Source organism: Glandiceps talaboti, chromosome 5 (assembly GCF_964340395.1).
Source record: "Glandiceps talaboti chromosome 5, keGlaTala1.1, whole genome shotgun sequence".
NCBI classification, from domain to species: Eukaryota; Metazoa; Hemichordata; class Enteropneusta; family Spengelidae; genus Glandiceps; species Glandiceps talaboti.
This window is the reverse complement of record NC_135553.1, coordinates 9,016,411-9,038,279: the sequence shown is the minus strand read 5'-3', so window position 1 is coordinate 9,038,279 and position 21,869 is coordinate 9,016,411. Positions and strand designations below refer to the sequence as shown.

Here is a 21,869-nt window from a genome sequence, read left to right as displayed (position 1 = left end):
ACAATATCTGACAATTTGATTCAGAAAGCATTTATTAAGCAGTTTTCACTCTTGTATTGAGCTGCTATTGCACTGGATGGCATAGCTGTAATATGGTTTTAACATTTTGTAAAGGTTTGTTGACAGAATGAATTGATTTTTTAAAATACTCTTCGCACAATATGAAATATTATACGGACATAAACTCAATACGACTCTTCAGTAGATGTAATAGTTTGGTTGGATGTAAATTTAACATATTTCAGCTTGTGTCTGGTTGGTTTGCTTGTCTGTCTTTCTATCTGCTGTTGTTGTCTGTGTCTCAGTCTGTTTGTTTGTCTGTCTGTCTTTCTGTCTGCTGTTGTTGTCTGTGCCTCAGTCTGTTTGTGTGTCTTTCTGTCTGTCTGAATTCTTTGAACACTTTGAATATCACCCACTTATTGTGTGGGGGAAGGGGTGGGGGGATAAGTTAGACACTATATACAATATCTGTCAGGTTTTACCTGGATTTATGTGTAAAGTTCAATGCATATTTCAGAAAAACTGTGTAATCAGTGATTAGTTTGATGGGACAGATCTGTGATTGCCTTTGATATTAATTACACAAAATAAATGTTCTAACATGTTTTTGTTGATAAGTTTGATTTCATAACACTAATTATGATTGCCACCCCACTGATATCTTTTAAAACAAATACGTATTTTGATAATATACAAATGTACATTAATTCTCAATAACTTGTGGTGCTAATATATACAGCATGTCTGCAACCAGTATTTAATTAACCAACATAGAAAACATGCATGTTCAACTGTACATACATGTAGATCACATATGATGTAAGTAGACTGAGGAGTGAAATATATTTGACATATTTGATGTCAACAGACAGAGCTATGTAATAGCTCAGTCTTTTGACTCTTGGATGAATGTTACTTGAAATGGTGACAGGGGTTAACAACTCTCAACATCCAAGAATCAACATACCTGATATAAATGTGATGGGTCATCAGCTGACATTGTTGGGAGCGGTGGCAGACCTGGTAGCCCCCGGGTCTGGCTACAGCTCTGTATCGGGGTCTCTGCATACTGTATACAAAAATAAAATGAGGGGAAAACAATCAATAACAAGGTTATTACAAATTGCTAGAACTACTTCCTGTCATTACTGAGACATGCTTGATTGATGGGAAACACATTGATATTCTGTCTATCTCGCTTTCTCTTCTGACCCAATTACCCAAAATAACCATAAACACTTGTGGAGGGTCTATGAAATAACATACCATAATTTTGTAAATTTCTTAGATTAATCAAACTGTAACTAAATATATCTCACATACTTATGAGACTGAATGCATATCAGTTCATTTCAGTAGTAGTTATCAGCAATGATATATGTACATATTTATTTATTGACAAGGCAAGTCTATGAGTTTAATCATAGAGATATCCTTATCATAGAGTGAGTGATCTACATACAAGATTGCAGGGGGCAGTCACCAGGAATACAACATGTAAACATGTACACTTGCAGCGGGTGTATATACCATCACATACATCACAGTCACCCTTCTCACATCCACCCCCCGATCTCTGAGTAAAATATTACAGTATTTGACTAGGGGCACTGAGCTCAGTTATGGATTTGTAAACCAGAGCATAACTAGATGCGCTCCATGGTACTGCTTACTGTAAGTTCAACAGTCGCACCCGTGAGTCGTTATATTGGGTTCGAGAGCTACAAACACGACTGAAATAACTCGAATTATCAAGTCTGTCACCATCAGCACAGTAATGCTTAATATTTATTCCGTGACACTTCTATCGTCTAGATGTGGCGTACTCTATTCCTGCTCTAGGCTAAAACCAATCACACGGTCATACCGGTCGACGAGTAATTTGCTGCATGGCTACCAATGACCTGATCGACCATAATAATAACGTTTGTACAGGGGAGACGTGGCCGTGGGAACAGCAGCATAAAGTTTACAACGCAACTCCGACAACTAGCACGTTCATATTGTTGTTTTCTACTTACCCTGGCTCGTTCCATGTTGATTTCCTTGCTTTAGTGTAACTGAACTTACAAATAAACAGGTAATGCCATGATCAAATAAACTATGTCGAAGTTTGTCGACTGTCTTCCGTCCGTTCGTGTTCGCACACCACAGTAACGTTGCAGGGTAGTCCGACGACTGGTGCTAGTGGTAGCTCGATACGTAATCAGAAAATGGACGAACTTGTTGGTCTAAGTCCGTACACAGTCTAATTTCTCGTTGTCTAGTGAAAATTCAAGTCGATCTGTACACAGTCTTTAGCTAGAAATGTGACTGTGTAAACGTATTCGATTGTTTCTTGCGTTGACTTTCAACTTGCTGGACAGGTTTTCAGCAGAGTTTCTATTCAATAATTTACATCCGGGTGTTCAGGGTTGCTACGCAAAGCACCTAGCCTCGATTTCGGGTATCCAAGTAAACTACAACCAGCTGATTTGAACATTAGACGCGCTTGTGTGTACGTGTACAGTGTCAAACTAGTGGTGATATGAAGAGTATATTGAATCCCCGGATAATAAATATGTATCTTTCTCAAAGAACTTGACATATAAACTCTCTTTTCTTCACATTATGTGTTTCCTCTATTGTCGAGAAACAGAAAGAGAATAACTAAAACTCGAAAACCTTGGGTTTTTAGTAATGAAATTTCAGAATTTTTGCCGTCTCATCAGCATAGTCAGGTTTTGTTTTTGTTTTGTATTTAAATAAAGAAAAAATGCACCTCTCTTCATGCCCCCTTTAGGTCTAAGGTTGGGGGTCAGAATTTACGGGGAGGAATGGGGGGGCATTAAACAATTAAAGGTTCAAGGGGGGGGGGGGTCATGACAATTCTCATGGTCTGAAAGGATCGGCCTCCGAAATATTTTCTCATGATTTGAACCAAATTAAACCTCTGGAGCAGTCGTTTACTGAGTAAATTAAAATAAATATCGTGGATTCGCCGCAATATTAAACCTCTAAAAACTATATTCACTGATGAGGCAGCCGTGTAAATGTATTTGTGCATGCCTTCTCTCTCTCTCTCTCTCTCTCTCTCTCTCTCTCTCTCTCTCTCTCTCTCTCTCTCTCTCTCTCTCTCTCTCTCTCTCTCTCTCTCTCTCTCTCTCTCTCTCTCTCTCTCTCTCTCTCTCTCTCTCTCTCTCTCTCTCTCTCTCTCTCTCTCTCTCTCTCTCTCTCCCCTGTATTAAAAATTGCCACCCCTCCCACACCTTCCCTCATTTGCTATCGTCGAAGATACTGTTTCTGTTAAACTATTCTTAGACTAGTACTAATTTAAAATGATAATGTCTATGGGTTCAAATACCATCCGCGGTCTTTTTAATCTTTTACACTCTGATCGACCCAGACACTATAATAATCTCTCCATCAGAACGTTTTAGGAAAAGCGTGAACCCTTCTTTATACGAATTTGAAGTCACCTTATTATTTATGTCTTACAAAACACATTTTTCTGGAAACTTCTGATTTCTTGTGAAAGCATGTAAAATCTGTGCATAACCTCGGTTTGAAGGAGCTTGTTACACATATTACATTTTGTAAAATATGTGGGGGGAGGGGGGTGCGAACATGTTTTGACCAAAATATTTTCTCCTAGCGTCGTAAATTCTGACCACAGCCTTATATCCACTCAGCTATTAATATTGTGACTGTGTCGAGCAAGACCTAGATGCAGTTACTGTTTTATGTAGCAGTTTTTGCAGCTCCGATTTACACTTTTAGGCGAAATTTCGCAAATCTCGGCAGGCAAAATTATAAACAAAGAAAAATAGATTTAAAAAAAGATAAACTTATTTGCGAAAAATAACAACTGCGTATACCTGGCTCAGGAATCGTGCGATGGGAAAAACTTTTGAGATAGAAGTCACTGTGCATTGGTTAGCATACACCAACGACAAACTAGTAACTAGTAACTCACACTAAGTAATGCCACCCTTTCTACGTCTTTTACTAATTATAATCAACCATACCCCTAGATCTAGCCATAGAGTGAACTTCTGGGTCTATGGATCAACACATATGCGAATAAAATTGTTCAATTGATGAAGATACACCGTACGATTTGCATCATCCTTCGGAGGAGTGATTTGAAAAAGCAGATGATCTGTGAATTCGAAGGGTACACGAGTAGTTACAGTTTCTAAAATATAAAAAGTATTAGATTATCAAAGTTTTTAATTTAAAACTAGATCTTGTCTTTGGTTAATATGAAATTAAAAATACTTAAATAGTTAGATTTACTTGCTCTCTCAAGCAACGCCAATATGTTGAAAGTGGTATTAATATTCCATAGCATGTATAGAGGGCGCCCTTCTACACGGAGTGCTCCCTCGAAGGATTACATGGAATAGGACATTCATAGACTGTTAAGATACGTCGTGACGTTTCGCCCTCACCGGCCTCCTCCGGGTTGGAAGATGGTTGAGGGCGCCCCGTCACGGCGTGCCTTACAGACTAGGACATTCACTACTTTGTAAAAGAGTAAAGTCGAGTAACTAATATAGTAGGGTTGTGGAGTAGGGGTAGACCTGTAGACAGAATGATTTACTAGCTCTGATTGTAAGATACAAAGGTATATGTTCACTATCAGACCACTAATTTGGTGGTCTGAGGTTCACTCCAACCACTGAGAATTGATTATATGTGTGCCAAAACAAATTGTATTTTACACCTGATGTTTTTGAAAAAAATGCAAGACCACATAAAAAGTTTCTTAAAATTCCTTTTATTTTTCACTTCCTTTGTAATGCTTTTTTTGATCATTTCACAAAAAAAGCAAAAATGTGCGTGGAAATAATGGTTGCACTTTGCCAACTGAGTGATGTCTCATTGTGTTTAAAACATAATACATTTCTTAAATCAATTAAATAAATTTGAAATTCTTGTATGATATTTCTATTAATTATGATGAAAAAATTGTGATTCTTCATAAACATGTAAACAGTTTTGATAGTGAGTCATGATCTTCTGTTTAACAACATGTATTGTACATTTATTTGATTGTAAATTTCTTTCATGGAATCACCTGAAAACAAATAAATTACATACTCATTTCATATCTTGTACTTGTATGAATATAATCAGCAGAGGTAGTGACTTAGAGTTTGATTCTTATATGTATACAATAATAACTCTTGAACTCTCATTCTTACGACAGTACTGTATAGAAGCTAGAACACATAATGCAATCAGTCTTGTAAATTAAACCGAAAGATAATATCAAGGGTTGTCCCTAAAGTCTGTTATAACACTAGGCTAGCAAAGTTTCAAAGTCTACTAGCACACATTCTTTTTCGAAGGACAGGAGGATTCAAATGATGTATCATAGATTGTTATGATGCATTTTACAATGAAAATGATGACCATTACATGAAGTTATATCCAATACATATATTCCAACTTTTGATATGCTGGTAGTTAATATGAGGTATTCAGTATATACTAAAGTAGACTCAATTATCAAACATTTGAATCAATCTACAGAACTAACAGATACTTTGGATCCACATAATGCAAAACATCTCTGGAATTTCATTTTTCCCTGAGCTGTCCTACAGTTATAGAGGAGTTTTGAATATTAAATGTTGTACAATATTACGGTATTCCATAACTATTTGTTCAAAGTCTATCGTCACAAATCATCAGGTATATAATTTCATTCTGAGCATAACTTCTGTTTGGGTTATCAAGGAACAGGAGCACTAAAAGATCCTGCTTTTACACGATATTGAATAACACTTTATATTCTATTTTGAAGCTCTCAGATGCAAATTTCTGTTTAATTTTTTTTTTGATAGAGTGAAGAATAATTGTTAATGTCAGCGGTATTCTTGTATTGTTATTTGTATCTGTGTTTTTGTATATATGGGAGTGTATCCTGCAATAAAGATTTAATAATATATTACAGAAATGAAAACAATATAAACAAACTTTCACACAATTTATATTACAATAATCTACAGTGCAGAGCAAGCAAGTATATTTTTACAAAAATAATAGTGGTGACTACAGGTACAGTATAGACAATTTAAAAATATGTAGAGAAGTGAAACTTTGCTGTGAGGGTATCGGTAAACAACTTGAAAATGGACAAAAATGTAACTTTGTAGCACTTGAAGAATTCAAATAAGGAATTATATTTCAGTTTTTCTTTTCATCATGTTGTGATAGGTCCACCTTAATCAGTATCCTAATAACTATGTATCAATCTCTTTGGATTGATAGGTATGTCATAGGTTAGAACCGTGTCTATTTCATCCATACTAATTATGTAGAACGGTGGCCATCCATTGAAGGCACTATAAATCTGGTTTAGGCTAGGGAGTCTAACACTATTCCTATCACTTACTTAACCCAATTCAAACTCCCTAGCTTGAATACAAATGTGTTTCTATTGTATAGTCGGTCCACTGTTCTGCATTCTTGCGTATTTTCTTCATGCACTAACTCCCTGATTAAGGTATTCATCTGATGTCCACATTGTTATGTTGTGACAGAAGCTGAGTGTCCTTACACATGGCAATCTTGTTCTCATTCCTTTAATCGTAGCAGCCATCCTGATGTTGTCTGGATTCTGTGAAGTGAAATCACACTGGTTCAATGGCCATGTACATACATACACTGACACATCCTCTTATGACACACTAGCATTAATATTTGTTTTGTACATACATACATACATACATACATACATACATACATACATACATACATACATACATACATACATACATACATACACACACACATACATACACACACACATACACACATTAGTCTAAATTCATATCAGTCTATAATGACTTTAGTGCTGATATGTGTGTTACAATTACTCATATTTTGTTTTCATTTTCAGTTAGCATGTCTTAAAAATGTCAAAGCTAAAAATAGGTGTTTGACAGGTGTGGCAATGTCTGACAAACTTCAGCAAAATTGTAACACTATACATGTAGTAGATACTGGTAATTCTGACAATACAGTTGTAGCTATCGTGGATGAAATTAAGTATATTAACTTACCTGGTTACAAACTCTGCACCAATTATGTCCATCATATGATATGACATACCAAGTTTAGACACGGCAGTAAGTTTTCTTCCTTCAAGATCCTAAAATATAGAATGATTGATGTTGCCTTTTTAAAATGCACATCATGAATCTCACCTCATCTCACCTCAAGCAGAATCACAAAACATGTATTGTTACTGCACTGACTACTACTAACCATGGTCATGACAACCAATATTTGTCATCACACTTCTTGATGTCATTATAACATTACTTTACTCACTGTAACAAAGTGGTGCTAAACTGTCTGAGAAGCACTACACATATTAGAAATACCTTCACATTTCCTGATAAAATTACACTTCTATTCTTTACATATGGTCATAAAGACATTCAAGCAGTAGGGGAACATCTAAGGACATAAAATAACAATGGAGAACTCAAAAGTCTAATGCAGAGGATAAATATTACCCAAGGAAAATAAGCAAATCCATCGAAATTCAGGAACATCATCTGTCTCTCTCAACCATGACTATAGTTACAATCTTACATCTATTTACAATAGGTTACTGTCAGGTGACACCTATAGGTCATGTGACCAAATGGCATAACATCATTACACTAATGACTTCTGAGAGATTGACACAAAAGTTATGTAGTCGCTTCAAAAACTAGATTCCAAATGGGAACTTTTATCCCTACTATCGTAAATACATTATATGAATATTCTTTACCTGTTGAAGGATCTCTTGATACTTAGCCTTCCTAATGGCTCTTAGCAATGCTTGCCTACCTGTTAATAAAAGAAACTATTCAGTTTATGACTTTTGCAATGAAAAATTACAAGTAACACTCAGAAAATATTTTTTTTTCTTATTCTGTTTTGAAATTTTAAAACATCAAATCTTTATTGCAGTAACCAAAAGCAATGTACTACATATAATATACATCAAGTACAATAAAAAACAAAGGTACGAACAAACATTCATGGTTAAAACACTGAAAGAAAATATTGAAAATATGACAATATTAAAACCAATAATAAATGCTTGGAAAGGTGTATTTTCAGTTTATGTCCATAAGGTTCAAATTTCAGTAAAGTGTTTAAGTTTTTTGGTAAAGCGTTCCAAAGTCTTGGTCAGGAGATGGAAATGACACTATTGTTGACTTTGATATACGACGTCGACCACAGTTGTAATGTAAATTGACAGTCTCCCTGTCATTTCGGTGAATTGTAATTAGTTTTCTCAGAAATTATCTTCCTGACACATACATACGTAACTTTTGATTTTTACCAACTTATTTTTGGTAAAGATAAAACAATTTTGAAAGCCATTTTTATAGTGATGTTATTCCACAAGAACGTGTTCAATCACATTTTCTATACAGAAACTTTCTTGTTTCTTGAAACAAATCAAACCAAATAAAGAATTTTTATGATCTACAGGCATGGACTGCAGGGATAGTAATAAAGTAACAGTAGATCTGAAGGAAAACTTCATATTTGCAAAAACGCATATCACCTTGACACACTTTGGTATCAAATGAATGCTGATTGATGTTTAAGTTTGATTAGAGCATAACGTTACTGGACTTTTCACTTCACATAAAAAATAATACAGAATATTTTATACAATGAAATAGAATTTTATGCAGAACTGAACAAAACTGAAAATGTACTGACCTTTGACAAATGTTTTCATGAAAATACCAGCACCAGGAATAGCCAGCCACCAACTACCAATATCCCGTACAGTTAGTACACTAGCATTGACTAGTAGTCTGTAGATGAATATACATTTTTTTGTCAACATGGCAGTACTTTGAGTGATTGGAAAAGATATTAGAAGATTTGATATCATTATACCACGGAGCACCATGCCAAGTTCAACAAAAAATATGGAATATATACTCTGGTCGTTCTACATCACGACAGCACTTGTTTATGTCATGACAATGTGTGTCCATATCACTGGATCTGCTGTGTTTGAAATATGAGTCAAAATGTTCAAAAATTACCTTTACTTTCTCAGATCTTTCTTTGATATTACTGGCACTGTGTTATGTTATTCTCCAGTATTTTTCTTCATTTAGCCCAAAAATACTAATGACCTAAGGGTTGTCACTACTCATCTATCAACTCATAGTGACAAAGACCCCTTAGGTCTTTCATATTTGTCTTGGCTGAATGAAGAACATATTGCAGAATATCATTAAATTATTCTTACAATCGGACCATCTCATTCATATTTTTGAGTCAATCAACTGAAAATCTATGCCTTGAGTCCATATATCTTTCTTCAATGATTGACAAATCTTCTAATTGATCAGTGTTATGAACTAAATGATGAAAGAGAACGTTTCAACAGCCATCTCTCCTATCTAACAAGTCTCCTACATTTGAAGATATACTCATAGCCATCCAACACCAATCAATCATTTTCATATGAGAATGACTGTTAGTTCATGGATGCTGGGTTCATCATAGAAGTTGATATTTACAGAGACTCTCAGTAGAAATTGTACACATACCCATATTTGCTACAATTCGCAATCTGAGGATAAAGAATTAACTTACGTGATTTCTTCATCAGTAAACTCAAATTCATCAATCATTGTAGCCTTACTGAGACTGACATCACAACATTTGTCGATAGCTGTGTCCAGGAACCTTTCCACCACCTTGTTTCCTGCCATGTGTCTCATAACATGTTTTTTGTAGTCCTCTGTAAATACTATACAATACTCATCCACTGCCAAACCAAGTTTGAACATTTTGATCTCTTTCTTTTCTTTCATATCATCCTTGGAAGGAACATATCAAATACGATGGATTGAAATTTTAGATTGTTCACTGTGAGTGACTAAATGATCTTAACTACCAATAATAAAAAATAGACAAAAAATAATTTTCACAATATAGTCTATATACAAGTATGAACTAGTTCCACAAAATGGCTGTAACTACCAGTACGAACTATTTTGATAAAAATGCTTCACTACAACCACTATGTTCTGCATGCTGTATATTAACACTAGTACTTGAGATTGATTTCTGCAAAAACAAATAGCAAAGGTATTTTGACCATATTCTTGGTAATTTTCAGCAATTTCTTGAATTTCAGTTACATAATAATACCACGGAATGTGTAACAGTTTCACTGAAGTGCAAAACAGCATCAACCACTTGTTTAGATGGTTGAAGTTCTATGAAGCATTCTGTGCACTTAGAGAAGCTGCAGTTGTTTGTATGCTACCCAGGAAGTTGAAATTATATAGGATTATTTATATCCAAGGATGACTGATGGGACTAGTCCCATTGAACAGGCTCCAACAATCATTGTGCAGCGATTGATTATGACATTCATTGTAGAAAGGTACTTATCAAACAGTGTACAACTGTAACTTACCAGCTGTCTATCAGCTAATGTCTTGTTGTGAACCACACCATAGATTTGATGCTTCAGAACAATCGGTGGTATTCGACTATCAAATGTTTCAATATGGTACTGTGATTTGACATAAATCAAAGCTGCCTTGGTGTCACTCACCAACTCTGTCAAGTGATAGTACAAATCAGTTAGACAGATTTTATGATTTACCATGTTGTTGAATATATATATATATATATATATATATATATATATATATATATATATATATATATATATATATATATATATATATATATATATATATATATATATATATATATATATATATATATATATATATATATATATATATATATATATATATATATATATATATATATAACATTATTTTAGTTTAATTGTACACTTGCTACATATCCAGTGTGTTTGCAAAGGAATCAAAATAACAGATAGGAGAAGCGTGGCATGACTTGCATAGATTTCTATACCTTGTACCATCAGTTTGAATGAACCTAGTCTAGGTGATATACCAAGGGGACTCAATTGTATTTTACCAGCTAGTCTCCCTAACAAAACCATCAATATTCAAAATGGCCTCACTTCCTTAAATTACAAATCAAGTCACTACATACATGTATAAATTTTGTATCACTTGCCACTCATACTTGACTATGCACTTCTGTCATGTGTGTTTCCCCCAAACTAACTAAACAACTTTTATAATATCACTATCATTATTTCCTACCTTGCTGTGACATGACACTACTGCTGTCTTGATTTCCCCAATCTGCTGACTGGCCTGCTGCTCCTACCATTATTTTCCGTTTCTTTTTAAAAACATCTGGTATGCGTCTTGACCTCTTCATTGTTGTTTTTCAGTAAATGATCTAGAGTAAAACAGTTTGAATAAATAAACACAGCCAAAAAAATCTCAAGTGGGTGGGGGTTTCCTGGTTAACTGCATATATTCCAATTAATCATTCAGTCTCAGAGTGACATCCTTCCAAAAGGTGAGACTTGCAATATTATGAAGGGCAAAGATATATATTATCAATATGAGTGAAACTGATGATCAGTGGACATACATATAAACTTGCAATATAATAATTTTAGAAATCTTTTTAACTTATCTTGTTTAGGTGTTGTGGCATTAGTTTAATATTTAGATTTTATTGAGTTGTCATTCGGTGAATTTATGTGTAAATGTGTTTCTAATTTTGTCGGGAGAATTGAAAACAGTGAAAATGTCTGTTATGTGTATTTATTCATTTATTTATTCATATATGTATGAAAACTTTCTCCAATGTACATGTAACTTTGGTCTGTGACAGCTTTTGTACATGTATATTAATTTATATTTCTTCATGTTTGTATGGGCCTGGAGCTTGAGTCAAACAAACAAACAAACAGACAGACAGACAGACAGACAGACAGACAGACAGACAGACAGACAGACAGACAGACAGACAAATAATAAATAAATAAATACATGAATGACAGAAACCTAATATTGTGACGTCTCAATTTGACGATTTGTAGGTATTAGAAACTCAATTTACCTAAAGATTATATCGTTTTTCCAATACACGTGTCCACCAAATCTTCAGCCTTGCCTATTGAAATTTCAACTATCTCTGAAATGCTATTACCCTGTACCGTACTCTTGACCAGAATGAAACAAACTGTAACAGCTGGCAGAATCGTAACACACACTGATCATCAAGTCTTGACATTTTAAGTTTTGGTTGACAAAAATGACAAGTGATTTACCTGTCTTTAATCGAGTGACTCCACCGTGACAGCAGTGCAGCACTACAATGACTTGCATTGCTGGTAAAGCTAAAAGTTAAAACTATTTCAAGTTGTACATCATGATGATTGGTGGGCAATCAATCAATGTACGTGAAACCCGAGTCGGTATTTCTGTATTAAAATGCAAACATACCTCGCAAACACCGATGCGTTTCGATATTCCTACACACCGTTAAATGACCAACTGTCGACAGAAATATGGCTTAGGCTTTGCATATTTCACTTTAGATAATATTTTTGCAGTAACTTCTCCGTCGTCAGCACCAACACCGCCGCCATGCTGGATTTCCGAAATGAAACAGTTTGATTGGTCGAAAGCACAAGTTCAACGGGGGTCAAAAGTTGAAAGATCATATGTACAGCTGTGATGATGTGCAGTACACATGCAGTGGACTCATGCACGTGTGGTTCTACATAAACATACAGAATATCAAGAATTCAAGCATCATAGAAGTAAGTTCCGTATATGTGAATCAGATTTTTAAATCCCAATACTTTGTAATATAATTCTTTCTAGAAACCACTCGATTTCTTTTCGATTTGAGAGGAAGACAAATGGAGTGTTTGGTATACACAGTCGATTATAATTCCAATCACAGGCACTCGAATCAATATGTATGATTTTTTTAAAATGTATTATTCACTATATACATTTCCCCCCCCCCCAAAAAAAAAAAAAAAAAAAAAAAAAAAAAAAAAAAATCATACATATTGATTCGAGTGCCTGTGATTCCAATAACTTCCAATAAACATGTATGATGTACACTTTTAAAATAGTTACTTAAGTTAAAAGTGACTGGGAAATGTTAAAAACGGAAATATAGTCTGAAATCATTTTAATTCTCACCACAGATCTCAAATCATTTGACGGGGAAAATTGTCTCTGAATATCGGAGACAAATACTGGTCTGAAACCATGAAGCGACAACACGAAGGTAGCCAAGATGAACATTGCAAACAAAGTAGAACATCACATGAGCAAAGAACAGTATCACAAACAAACAGACATATTTCTTATCTAGAAAATCTAGAAATGGCAGCACATGTCCAAACACAAAGTCTGCAAACACATCCATATCTGTATGATCGCAGATATCCATTCTTCAGAAAACCTGCAGAAATTGGCAGCTTTTCCATCGACATCAACAGAACTTTTTATAACGATAACAGACAGCTTTCATATTACTATCCACCGAAGGATCGTCATAGGTTGGGCTTTGACCTCGGTCATGGGTATGACACATTCATTCGGAAGTTGGAAGATCATCGGGACAGACTAGATCTTGTTTTGAAATGGGTCCAAGCAAATCGTCAGAAATTTAGACTTAACAAGGGAGCAACTGAACCGAATGACTGTAAAAGTAAACCATTGGGGGATAAGGAAGGGATCGGTGATGGTGAACAGAAAAACTTCGAAACAGAGGGAAGAGAAAACAAGAAGATTGGAAATTGTGAAGAACACATTAAAAACGAAAGAAAAGAGGACACTGGAATTGGTATGGAACAAAAAGAAGAAAGCAAGTAAGATCTGTTTGATAATAAAGAATAAGTGCTGATTGTGCAATGATTTATTAGTCTTGCTGCTAGACGTTCGGGCTTTCTTTCGATACTATAAGCGAACGAAGTTCGCAGTGATGTTCCATCCTCGAAAGCGATGTTCGGTCGTGTGTCGTATTCTATCAGAAGAACATACGAGGTCTAGCAGATAGACTAATGATTTATGTGCATCTCCAACTCTGACCACAGGGTAAAGGACAAATAATCAATTTTGTACATCTACTGATCCGACTAATGTCCGTGTATTACCATTAGTCGGATCAGTAGATGTTTACACTCACGGCATAATGCGTTAGTTTGGGCAAATAGTGAGTTTGTTCTAGCAAGCTACTAATTAATGCAAAGCTGATAAACTCAGATAAGACATTGATATCAGGTAGAAAATAGAACAAAACAGTGAGAGGAAACAGTATTTAAAACTTTATTTGAAATATACAGAAAATAATATTAGAAATCCGGAAAATCGTGAGTACAAAATTAATTATTTGTCCTTTACCCTGTGCTCTGACTTTGAAATTGGTCAGCTTTGACCTTTGACCCCCTATCAAATTGGTCAACTTTGCCTACACACTGTACGGAGCTGGAATTGAATATTTTGTACTATGGGCAATTCTGTAGCTATTATGCATTACTAGGACACAGGGAAGAATCCATATATAAGTGCACAGATTCTTTGAGACACTGCATACCTGATAATCAATATGTGTATCTGTACTTTGCTAACTTTTGTACATTAAGACTATCGAGTACTGTGAAGATAGTAAACATTATCTGTGGTATCTTTTTTCTTTGTAATATGTTGTATTATCTAGTCTACACACAGATTTCATCACATGGCGAGGTCACCTGACCAAACTACTATGTACACCATATGAAAACCGAGATGGCTGGATGATGGCGGTTTCTCTCTTTAATGGCACATACTACATGAGTGAAGTAGAAACTGAAGAAGCCAGGGAGCAGAGACTAAATATGCCAGACAGGCAAAAAGAGATGACATACTGGGGACATAAATTTGAACAGTATGTTACCAGTGGTAAGTATAGGATGCCTGAGATGCTCAATAAGTAACTGATGAAGGAATGAATATTCTTTGTTCCTGGGTTCATCGTAGTTATAAATGAATATTTCGAATTACTTAGTCAAACAAGTTTCGTAAATGGATCCCACAATGTAATATTTCTGAAAAGTTTGTATCATTTCTTGCTTTGATTCAGCACATGTACAGCACCTGGATTGTATGCATTAATTCCCCTTAGTTCATTGCAGACTGTTAATTTCACATAATTATATCTTTGGCCTCATGCAAAAAAAATTCTGTGCAGAGAGTAAACAATTAGAAATGAATTCAACAACTTTGTTGATTTTTGTCAGCATTTTCAGGAGTGTACTGTAGTAGGCTGTAATCACATGCCTCACTCAAGAAACATGAAATGAGTTTAGTGGTACAGCTGGGATCCGAGGCTCAATGCCTGTCTCCTGATTTAGGTTAGATATTCTTTGGTGAATGTGTATCACAATATATGGTTCCTTTAATCAATATCAAAATAATTGTTGTACATCCCAGTAACGGCAAAATGTTAGCAAAAAATTTGGGTTGCTGATATTAAAATTTAGCAGTGAAAAGTTTTGTTCCTTTTATTCCAGTTGATGGTCAACAGGAACCTGACACAGAGGGCGCTGTCAACAATTGCGATGGTTATTGTAGTGTGGTGAGAACCAGACTGAATACTCACTCCCTGGTGTTTTCTGGTGAAGTAGACTGCTGCCAATCACCCAAACACAAGTCTCAGAGTCACTACATAGAACTTAAGACAAGCAGAGAAATGGACAGTGAGAGACAATATAGGAATTTTAAACGGTGTGACACTTAAATTGTTTGTGATTCAGTTCAAATACTAGTTTCTCTTCTCACATTAGTGTTACAACACTGGTAATCCAGCCTTCAGTTTACTAAGACAGACGCAAACTAAATCTATTGTTCTTCAATGTAGTAGATTACACAAGCGGGTGATAGTGGTTTCCTCTGTTGTGTGAATCTAATCACTCTGTGATCAAGATAGTGTAAACATTGGAAGTCCCAAAACACTACACTGCAAGTTTATGGAACTTGAACTCCCTACTGAGACTTTCATTAAACGGAAGTCCATTCAATAGCTTATTACTGTTGTATGAACATGTTGCGACAATAGTGTTTAGTTTGTGTCTACCTTAGTAAACTGAAGGTTCAACTACCAGGATAATAACTTATTGGTGAAGCCAAAGAGTAGATAAGATTACTCTTTTGTTCAAGACTAACTTTTTATAAAGCTTTCCCAGACGACTTGTTTTCCTGCCTAAATTGTAATCCTAACCTGAACTGTAGTAGGCTTCACCTGTTTGAAGGTCCATGATCCAATCACAGGTTCTTTCACTATTAGTATATAGTGCTATCTTATCAGTGGAGCCATAAGGATTACATAGGATTATTATTTTGTTCTGGACCAGCTATTTCTATAAGTCAACCTGACAACTCTTTTGACACTCAAATTTTAATCCTAATCTGAGATGTATTTGATAATTTTTGACGTCAGATTTACACTTACAAAGTTGGATTACTGGGTTAGACTAACAGATGACAATGTTGCTGCAGTCTGCATGAGTAAAAAAAAATTAACTTATTTCACTCTCTCTTCTCCTCAGGTTCAAATTGATCAAATGGTGGGCACAGTCTTTCTTGGTTGGTGTACCTACAATTATCTGTGGTTTTAGGGATGACGATGGAAAGGTGGTGAGACTTGAAAGTTTTGAAACTCTAAGAGTGCCAGATTTACAGAAGGTAAGGAAATGGTAGCATATCAAGTGATAAAAATAGTATCAATCGAATTGAAGCCAGCTATTTTAATTTTACAGATATGTCATATTCTGTTAATTGAAAAGACAAAAGGTTGTAAAGTTTGGTCACTAGGTGTGCTCTTTAGGCCAGAATTTTTGAGTGCTTTTAATAGGACACTTTAACAACCATCTTTACCCATGGCATTTCATAACATGTTGACTATTCTTAATTAATTTAAATAATTTTGCTTCTTCAATTGTTTAAGTTTAACAACTCATGAGGGTCTTGTGCCCCCATTGTGTGGACTTTTCCCTGTACAGCTGTGAATTTTACATTCAAAATGAAAAATTTAACCCTCAGTTTTCCCTGATTTTTGGCACCTTTGCATTTTACACGATCTTTCAAAAATTGTCTGAAATGTGGGTAACTGATTATTTAGAGACATTAGCATGTCAAATATGCCCTGTTGAACCATGCTGAATATTAAGCTGAATTAAATTATATGAACAAATAAAATAGCTGTGTTAGGTTATCTATGTCACTGCAGCATCTAAATGTAGTGACACCCTTTGTGCCACTTTGTGTCAGTAAATCAAATTTATTATTGTTTAGTTGACTAAACTGTGATAGAATGTAGCTTTCAATTCATTTAGACATTTAAAAAAAACAAAGGGATAAAAAGGGTTGTCGGTGGCCGAGTGGTTAAACCACTTGCCTCTTACCACTGTGGTCAGGGTTCAAACCCATTCAGGGTTTGATTAAATTTACCATGCTGTAAGTAAGAAGAGCGTCATTCAGTTTGACTCTACCGGAAAATACAGGTTTTTCCAGGGTACTTCGGTTTCCTCCTGCACTAAGGCTGAACCTATGAGGGATGGCCCTCACTAGAATTCTTGGGAGACCAATGTTTATATACTTAAAGAACAATCCAGTATTAGAGTATGATTAGTATAGATTTATTTGATCACATAGGGAGAACGCTATGCATGGAACCCTTCTGTTTGTCTCAACTTTTGTGATGAATTTCTGACTTTTGTGAAGAAAGTAGTGAAACGAGATGATCCACAGTAAGTATTTTTTTATGTGTTATTTCTTCAATTCAATTAGTAAGTATTCATTGTAATAACAGTCTGATTCAAAGTTGATCACATTTTCAACAAGTCTTCTTCTCAATTTTCAGTGAAATATACTTAATTTGAAATCAAAGACAAAGTGCATTTGGATTGGTTGAGAATTCCATTGACCTTTGCTGTCTAACACTGAGAGAGAACAATTTTCAATGTATCGTACATCACGCACATGGATTAATATTCACATCCATCCAAAATCTGCTTCCAAACAGTGCCCTCAGTGGCCAAGTGAAACAATCCTAATAATCAGACTATGCACTCATGGCACAGTGATATCCATAAGGCCAAATAAAAAAGTTGTTTGGTTCCGGTTACCAGACCCCACCTACTTTTTCACGCCGACCCTAAACTTTTTTCCCATATTCGAGAAAAATATAAATAAGATATTCATGAAAATCGTGAAGTCTCACAAGAAATAGTGGGTGCCGAAACTGACATCAACTTAAAAAGACAATATAAAACTATTCTTCCAATCTGTAATGGCTGTACATCTGATAGGAAGAAATAAACAACACAGAGACCATTTGGAAAACAATGGAAAACCTGAACTAGACACTCACACATGAAAAAAATATATACAACAAAATAAAATAAAAAATCTACCCACCCCACCTATTTTAAAATTGAATGTAATTGGAACCACACAATTTTTTTTCTACGCCTAAGTAATGGACATAAACATTGTCAAGCAATCTGATGTCCCTCTCACAATGCATACATAATCTTGCACTGCAGGAATTTTATTGTAGTTGTATTTTTTGATCAGAATTTAAAAAAATAAGTTTTCAGATGTAACATTAATTTTACTGTTGAATTAGGCTGAGAGATTCATTGTTGTCGGTGCTCCTGTTGAATCTCTCAGTCAACATTTTAAAATGATTAAGACTGCTATTATATAGAATAATTTTTATAATAAATTTTACTTTCCTTTCTTGCAATATCTTAATTAGATATAAAAGTCAGTTTTATAACTTTCCAGTTCATTTATTGTCTGTTTTCATCCTCTTAGGGTTGTATACCTATTTGAATGGAATCCTACAGCAAAACAAGTGACATTTACTGTACACGAAGAACCAGAGCATCACTTTCTACGAGACTGGTATATGGACAACATGACTGCTAACAATCCATCAACAACTTCTATTGTAACTTAGTTAACAATACCATTCTCTCAATGGGATGAATGGATTGATAATCTCGTAGGCTGTCATATACATTTTATTGTGTCACCCTATCATATCAGCCACTCCCATGGGCCACCCCATCAGGTGAGCCAATACATTGTGTACATGTGTTCACTGCATTGTTGAGATACATCATTAGCTGGTTGTATCTCCTACTCCTCATATCAACAGCTTCAGCAAAATTTTCAATACGTAAATACCAACTTTTAAAATGACCTCAAGACAAACTGTTGATACGAGGGATAGGAGACACGACAAGCTAACGATGTATCACAACAACACAGTGAACAAGCTAGCCATTAGGAGAACCCAAAGATATATCTTCGAGACCAATCATCACTCTGATATATAAGAACCATTACTCAGTTGCAGTTATAGACAAGGCAAAATAAGGGGAAAAAATAGAGATGTGGTTCAAATGGTATACCTTTGGTTTTTTTCATATTCTTATTTTTCGAAGTAAAGACATAACTCTATCACATAATATTTTATATCAAAAATATCAACCGCCATCATATTCCAGATTAAATTTATCAAATAAGGACATCTTTCAAGAAGATTTCAAAAAGATTTATAGTAATATTGTAATTCACTACTAGACTTGTGATGTAGGACAGGAAACTAGATTAAAGCTGGTGGCAACAAGCGTGTTTGCAAGCATAGAATCATGAAGCAATGACTGTATAACTTGTTGGGAATGATTAGAAAAAAAGGTTGGTAACATCTGCTGCAGTCGGATGTCAAATGTATCAAATGTCTCAAACTTTACTTATGTACACTAATCCTGAATGTTTTCCAGCTATCAGATGTAATATTAAGGTTATCTCAGAGCTCTGGATTATCTAATCTGCCCAGGAGTGCCAGGTTTCAATTGAAATTACCTTGCTATCACAAGCATGTACCTCGGTCCTTCATCAATGTGAAACAACATTGACAAACTGTGTTTATAACGCAATATGGTGTAAAACGCTAAAAAACATGCAAACAAGTTTGTTATTGTACGTACAATAACAAAGATTTTACACATGTATTGTTCTTTTGCAATGTATTGACTTTGTACAAACAAGGACTTGACATATGTTGTTTCACATTGATTTTTTGAAATAGGAAGTCATGATAAAGTTATTTTTTAAATTAAGAACTCCAAAATAAATACCCAATCCTCATCCATCTGGCCACTTTAAGTGTAGACATTTCCGTGTATGTGATAATCCCATGTTTACACAGTATTCTACAGATAGATGTAGATGAAAGCATGATATATATATATATACATTTACTGGAAAACATAATTTTTCATGGTTGGTTCCTTTCTAGTAATATAAACAACCAATATTTCATCATGAAAATGTCTAACCATGACACACACGATCGAGGTTACATACATAGAGTTATGCAGTGACAACTTGTTCCCTATCAACATGTTTCCAGGCATGATCGAGTTACATGTATTTTTTTTAAATACATATATTCAATTAAAATAAACTTTAATTGTTGTGTATATCTGTTCTGTCAGCTCAGATTTGTCAAAATATTATCGCTGCTAATATACAAATGTAGCCCTTAAATATATATTTAATGTCGGCAAATATACGTTCCATTACATAAATTACATTCCGTCACAGTATCAGTGTTTACATTAGAAAGATAAATGTTGTCCATGGGAATACTCGTTGAAGTAACTGCCATGTACTATTTGTAAATGTGTTGAGTAATCATTTAAATTTGTACATGGAAGTTCTACAGGTGATGAAATCTTCCTTTCATGCAAATACCAAATGTATGGTCATAGGCCATCCGGTCCATCTGATGCACAAGAAACCATATGTTTTTTGGACAGTCACATACTAGTTCTCCAACCATCCATTTACATATATATGTATATACACACATTAAAACTTCTTCCCTCAGCTAATGAATTATATGTGCCATTTAAATTCCAATAAGCGACGTCTTTCGCGTAATGTGATGTATGAAATCCTTACAAGGGCAAAGGATCAGTCTGGCAACAACATTTCTGTGACATTACAAATGTGAAACCTTTTTTGCACTATCCTGTCTGTTGTGATTTCTCTACATACTAGTAACACATTGTGGATAATGACGGTTCCAAATGCCAAACGCTATCCATGTTCTTATACTGACGACCCTTTTCAAAGATTTGTGTATTCTGACAATAGACTTCATTATAACTAATACACGTTTTTGATAAGATCGGTTGTTTCCTATATTAAGACAAGGTTATTAGTTAAGTGTTCTCGTGTGTCTTGTACAAATAAGCTTATAATATTATGCGTTTGTCCCTATATTTTTTAGTTAAAGTCTAAAATGTGCCAGTGTCCACAATTTTGTCAACTCGGTTTACCTTGATCATTAATTTGATATCCGCCTTATGTGTGCGGAATTATAATGCCTGTTCGTAACGTTCAAAACTTGCTTATTTTACATCTTTCACATTTGAATAATCTAAACTGGCATACAACGCCAGTAAACCTGAAACGGAACGCGAACGTCGCCTGGCTCAACAAAGATCTTAATAACATCGTCTTGCCCTACAAAAGGTTTAATGAAACAAGTAAATCTACTCGCAACAGTATACTCGTATATGCTCAGTGCATTACATGTACATGGCTGGTTTGCGTAATCTTACTAACAATGTTACATGTTCTTGTTCGGATCATATGGCACTTGTTTTTAATGTCGGAATATTCAATTCACTAGTAAGTATATGTTGTTCAATAATACGGTGTAAGTGATTTGGAGACGATCTGCTTAGGTTTCTGCATAGCCAGCCGATGAAATTCAGCAATAAAGGCGAACATATCTTTTCATCCATGTGTCCACTGTAACTATCCCTACACACATCCTGTATCATTATAAATGGTAGATACTATCCACATTCTTATATCGACGACCCTTCTCAAAGATCTGCG

The 21,869-nt window shown here is 34.9% G+C and overlaps 4 protein-coding genes across 5 annotated transcripts in view; 2 read left to right on the top strand and 2 right to left on the bottom strand.

Moving 5' to 3' along the window:
- Positions 1-2,388, bottom strand: part of LOC144434924 (dynein axonemal heavy chain 3-like) — a 64,018-nt gene extending 61,630 nt beyond the window's left edge. For both annotated transcript variants that reach the window (XM_078123445.1, XM_078123447.1), the window contains exons 1-2: positions 2,022-2,388; positions 968-1,069 (exon numbers count right to left, since the gene is read on the bottom strand). In XM_078123445.1, the coding sequence (XP_077979571.1) occupies positions 968-1,069; positions 2,022-2,036 (117 nt within the window). In that variant the 5' untranslated portion in view covers positions 2,037-2,388. The remainder of the gene's footprint in view (positions 1-967; positions 1,070-2,021) is intronic.
- Positions 1-21,869, top strand: part of LOC144434925 (arsenite methyltransferase-like) — a 320,525-nt gene that overhangs the window by 21,422 nt on the left and 277,234 nt on the right. The window lies entirely within an intron of this gene.
- Positions 6,176-12,659, bottom strand: LOC144435653 (winged helix repair factor 1-like). Its single transcript, XM_078124249.1, has 8 exons — positions 12,384-12,659; positions 11,184-11,325; positions 10,454-10,599; positions 9,622-9,848; positions 8,728-8,825; positions 7,778-7,836; positions 7,056-7,144; positions 6,176-6,610 (listed from the first exon to the last, which is right to left on the bottom strand). Exons 2-8 carry the CDS (start codon positions 11,302-11,304, stop codon positions 6,568-6,570), a joined length of 783 nt encoding a protein of 260 aa, XP_077980375.1. The 5' UTR covers positions 11,305-11,325; positions 12,384-12,659; the 3' UTR covers positions 6,176-6,567.
- On the top strand, positions 12,619-19,311 carry LOC144435652 (decapping and exoribonuclease protein-like). The gene is made up of 8 exons (XM_078124248.1): positions 12,619-12,703; positions 13,103-13,611; positions 13,762-13,771; positions 14,620-14,843; positions 15,455-15,668; positions 16,490-16,625; positions 17,595-17,689; positions 18,762-19,311. The coding sequence occupies exons 2-8, from the start codon at positions 13,167-13,169 to the stop codon at positions 18,904-18,906; spliced, it is 1,269 nt and encodes a 422-aa protein (XP_077980374.1). The 5' UTR covers positions 12,619-12,703; positions 13,103-13,166; the 3' UTR covers positions 18,907-19,311.